We start from the raw sequence: 5,000 nt of genomic DNA on the forward strand, positions 1-5,000 counted from the left end.
GAGGCTGCAGAAGGGACAGGAGGTCTGAGGCTTTTCAGAGAGAGGTGAGATGACAAGCTAAAGGATGGTGTACAGCAATGAAAAATAACCACTGTTTGAGCTCTAAAATAGCCCTCCCAGAGCACAAGAGAATGACAACCTGGAAAGAAAATGACAGAGAAGATCAGAAGCATCGTGGAAATAAATTTTAAGATTTTAAGTGGATGTAACAAGTAATGTGGATTTTTTTTTTTTTTTTTTTTGGTTTTTCGAGACAAGATTTTTCTGTGTAGCCCGGGCTGTCCTGGAACTCACTTGGTAGACCAGGCTGGCCTCGAACTCAGAAATCCGCCTGCCTCTGCCTCCCAAGTGCTGGGATTAAAGGCGTGCGCCACCACCGCCCGGCTAAGTAGTGGTTTTCGTTGTGATGTTTTCATACATTTGTGGCTTCATGCCTGTGCCAGTTGATCTGACTGCCCTTCCCATGTGCTTCTCTCTGGAAATTTTGTTTTTGGTTGTGTTTACTTTGAGACAAACTCTCCCTATATAACCCTAACCAGCTGGGAAGTCACTATGTAGTTCAGGCTGGCCAAGCACTCACTATATAGCTCAGGCTGGCCTCAGACTTGTAGAACTCCTGCCTCTGACTCCTGAATGCTGAAACTGATAAGCATTGTTACCTCTGGCCTTCTGTCCTGGAAACATTGTTAAAGCGTTAAACAAGCATATGGGAGTAATGCCAAATATCAATGACCATGTCGTTGTTTATGAGTCAGAGGCAAACAGCTGGAGCAGATAGGGAAAGTTCAAAGTACTTTTTTTTTTCCAGGCATCTGTTCATTTGGTAAATTCTTCATTGCTGTTTCTCTGTCTTACAGGTAACAGGGATTCCTCCAAAGCTCTGCCCTTCAGTTTTGAGAGGCACCTAGTTTTCTCCATTTCCCACATGTCTATAGTGGTTTGAGCAGGAGATTCAACAGAGGCTCCTGATTAGACACCCCGTTCCCTATGACACTGTCATCAGTGGCTCTTGTGAGGTCCTGTGGTATTTCCCGCAACCTTCCTCTATCTATGGCATGACTATATGCTACCAAGCATGGGTGACTCCTTCAAGGGTGTAATCTGGGACTTAGTCCTAAAACTGTCAATCCATGTGCTCTCCAGCACCGGTCCTAAGGAAGCAAGGGCTTAAGGAATTTCTGTATCTAAAATGATTCCAGGGGTTGGAGAGATGACTCAATAGTTAAGTTCCCAGCATTCACATGGACGCTAGCAACTTTCTGTAACTCCAGTTCCAGAGGATCTGATACTTTCCTCTGGCCTCTTCCAACACTGCATGAGCACAGTATGCATACATGCATGCCAGACAAAGCACTCATACACATGAAATAAAAATGAATCTTTGAAAAATGAGTCCTTCACTGGGGATAGTGGTACATTGCCTGTATTCACAGTCCTCATGTTACTGAGGCAGGAGGATAATGAATTTGAGGCCAGTCTGATCTCCATAGAGCAACATTGGCTCCAAAAGCCAAAAATAAAATAAAATAGATTCCTTATACTAAAGCTGACAGAAACACCTTGAGCCAGTTCACATAATGAAAACACTCCGGGGGATGACCAGACAGGTCTGATTGTCTAGGTTCAGTGTCGAGACTTAGGCTCTCTAGTTTTCTCTTCTCTTTCCTCTGTATTTCACATTCCTACAGGCTGGCCTTCTCCCACAGTGACAACAGGTTACAGCACCTTCAGCACCTCTACAAAACCAGAACTTCTTTGGTCTCAGAATAAGAACAAAACCAAGTGAAAATGGGAGCCAAGCATTGTAGCGCATGCCTTTAATCCCAACACCCAAGAGGCAGAGGCAGGTGGATCTTCATGAGTTTGAGGCCAGCCTGGTGTACATAGCAAGTTCCAGGCTATTTGTGTCTACATAGTAAGACCCTGATGATGAAGAAGAAGAAGAAGAAGAAGAAGAAGAAGAAGAAGAAGAAGAAGAAGAAGAAGAAGAAGAAGAAGGGGAAGGGGAAGGGGAAGGAGAAGGGGAAGGAGAAGGGGAAGAAGGGGAAGAAGGAAGGGGAAGAAGGGGAAGAAGGGGAAGGAGAGGAAGGGGAAGGAGGAAGAAGAGGAAGGAAGGGGAGGAAGAAGAGGAGGAGGAGGAGGAAGAAGAGGAAAAAGAGGAGGAGGGGAAGAGGAAGAAGAGGAGGAGGAGGAAGAAGAAGAGAAAGAGGAGGAGGAAGAGAAGGAGGAAGAAGAGGAAAAAGAGGAGGAGGGGGAAGAGGAAGAAGAGGAGGAGGAGGAAGAAGAGAAAGAGAAGGAGGAGGATGAGGAGGAGAAGGAGGAAGAAGAAGAGGAGGAAGAGGAGGAAAGAAGGAAAGAAAGAAAGAAAGAAAGAAAGAAAGAAAGAAAGAAAGAAAGAAGAGAAAAGAAAAGAGAAACAAACACCCACATGTTAAATCACCTGCAACTCCAGTCATATGGGATCTAATCTCCTCCTCTGGCTTTTGCAGACCTGAGGCACACAAGTGCTTCACAGATATACATGCAGGCAAAAATACTCACACACAGAAAACTGAAGTTAAATGGAAAGAAAATGGGATCATCTTGGGTCACACAGCCATGACTAAATCACTGAGGCCAGAGACAGAATGCTTGAGTCCACTCTGAGAAACAGAAAAGGGTGCAGAAACAAAATTTAAGAGCTGGGCAGTGGTGGCACACACCTTAAATCCCCGCACTCAGGAGACAGAGGCAGGTGGATTTCTGAGTTCGAGGCCAGCCTGGTCTACAGAATGAGTTCCAGGACAGCCAGGGCTATACAGAGAAACCCTGTCTTGAAAAACCAAAAAAAAAAAAAAAAAGGACTGCATGTTCAGGACCCCAAAAAGGACTTGGAAGCCTAACTGTGGCACCAGTCTGTCCTCAGGGTAGGCTTTTTATAGGAAAAATCAGGTTCAGAAGTTTAAAGGCAAGCAGTGAAGTGGCACACCATTTTTGGCTCACTAGACAGAGTATTAGCTAACCTTTAAACTGATTGGTCCTAGGTGAAGTAAGAGGAAAGGCACGGGTAGTCAACAGGGCAGTTCCAGTCCATTGAGATAACAGCATAAATATTGCAATCATAACTTTTTGGCTTATTAGTAGCATTCTTCAGTGTCAGCGATGGATAATTACTTCTGGGAAGTGGAGTCTGAGAGCCTGAACTTAATTTCCTCTTATGAACACAATGGAGACTGGATACAGAATGGCTGCAGTTATGCTCAAAGGAGCAGGAGCAGGCCTCCACATGGAGGAAAGGGTTTGTCCAAATTACACTTTCAGATCATAGTCCACCACTGGAAGAAGTCAGGACAGGAACTCAAGCAGGGCTGGAACCAGGAGGCAGGAGCTAATGCAGAGGCCATAGTGATGCCTACTGGCTTGCTTCTGGTGGCTTGCTCAGAGCCTGTTTTTTTTTTTTTAACCTAGGATCATCAGCCCAGAAATGGCACCACCTACCATGAGCTAGGCCCTTCCCCACTGACTGTAAATTGAGAAATGGATCTCATGGAGGTCTTTTCTCAACTCCTTCCTCTCTGATGACTCTAACTTGTGTCAAGGTGACACACAAAACCAGCCAGTACACTCAAGTGGACCTCAAACACACACTCTTTCTGACATCCCTCAGTTACTGGTGTGAGCCCCTGCCTGGCTCTACTGTAGTCTTTTTAGTTTCTTTACAGAAAAACCTCTCCCTGTGGGACAGAAATCATGAGGCCACCATACATCTGTCAGTACTTCCTCATTGACAAGACTTTCTAACTCGTCCCATCGAATCCTTACAACCAGCTCTCTGGGCAAGTGGCTTCAGCCAACCTTTTTCACAGATGGAACAACTGAGACTTCCAGAGGTACAGGGTTCGGCTGAGTCTTCAAGTAGATGAGGAGGGGCTGTAAAAAGGTGTACACAGACCAAGGACAAAGACGCTGACCCCAGTCGTCTTCCCTTGTGCGACCAGCTCCCACAGGTCCTATTGCCACACAGCTCTCTTCGCCTCACCAGCCGCAGCCCCTCCACCTCCTCAGGGCCTCTCTCTTATCATTGCGATTCTACCTGCCACTCCTCTCCTCAGACCTTTGCTCCAAGTTCCAGCCTGTTTCCCTCCGGAGTGGCACTTCCCACTCACTTTCACTCTGCTCCTGCCTTTCAGAAGCCTCAGACATGTGTACTGGAAAGTGTGCTCGCTGCCTGGGGCTCTCCCTCATCCCTCTTTCCCTGGTCTGCATCGTGGCTAACGCCCTCCTGCTGGTACCGGATGGGAAGACCACCTGGACGGATGGCAACCTCAGCTTGCAAGTTTGGCTCATGGGTGGCTTCATTGGAGGGGGCTTGATGGTGAGAATGCCGGAGCACTGGCCAGGGGCCTGCGTATGGAGCTAAGGGACTATGGATGGAATGGAGAAGAAAAGAGGGGAAAGGACTCATGTGCTCTGGATGAAATGGCAAGGCCTTAGTGGGGATTAGGGATCTGTCCATCTGCTCACATACAGTAACCATTCTGTAGAGGTCCTGGAGGAGCCCTAGGGTCCTGAGCTGAGTGTCTGAGGAATGGGAGGAAGGAAGGACTTCCCTACTAGGTGGGAGCAAGTTCTCTGTGCCCCTTCTTGTCTCTACTACTGAACACATGCAAAAAAAAACAACCCTCACTATGCGGGTAGAACCTAGTTGTGTGGGAAGTGTCAGGACAGTGTCATAACCCGCTGGCAGGGGTGAGTGCCCAGAACATCCTCTGCAGCCAGGTTGATATCTCAGAGTAGATACTCCACCAGCCAGCTCCATGTTGCTTTCCCTCTCTTCCATGGCCGTTCCTTCTCAGCCTATCTTCTAGGATCCCCAGTCTATACTAAGCGCCAAGGCTAATAATCCTGGACCTGGGTCAGTATTTTAGAGTAGATGTTTTAGTCTTCCGGCAGACTAGGGAGGGAAGAGCCAGACTAGTGCATGCCTTTAGTCCCAGCACTCCGGAGGCAAATGCAACTGA

The 5,000-nt window shown here is 47.2% G+C and overlaps 1 protein-coding gene across 1 annotated transcript in view; it reads left to right on the forward strand.

Moving 5' to 3' along the window:
* The first annotated feature begins 4,135 nt into the window (after positions 1-4,135).
* The window catches only part of Tm4sf5 (transmembrane 4 L six family member 5), a 7,135-nt gene continuing 6,270 nt past the window's right edge, over positions 4,136-5,000 (forward strand). Inside the window, exon 1 of the mRNA XM_028785892.1 lies at positions 4,136-4,354. Within this exon, the coding sequence (XP_028641725.1) occupies positions 4,181-4,354 (174 nt within the window). The 5' untranslated portion in view covers positions 4,136-4,180. The remainder of the gene's footprint in view (positions 4,355-5,000) is intronic.

The sequence above is a fragment of the Grammomys surdaster genome, unplaced genomic scaffold (assembly GCF_004785775.1).
Source record: "Grammomys surdaster isolate TR1022 unplaced genomic scaffold, NIH_TR_1.0 125368, whole genome shotgun sequence".
NCBI lineage: Eukaryota > Metazoa > Chordata > Mammalia > Rodentia > Muridae > Grammomys > Grammomys surdaster.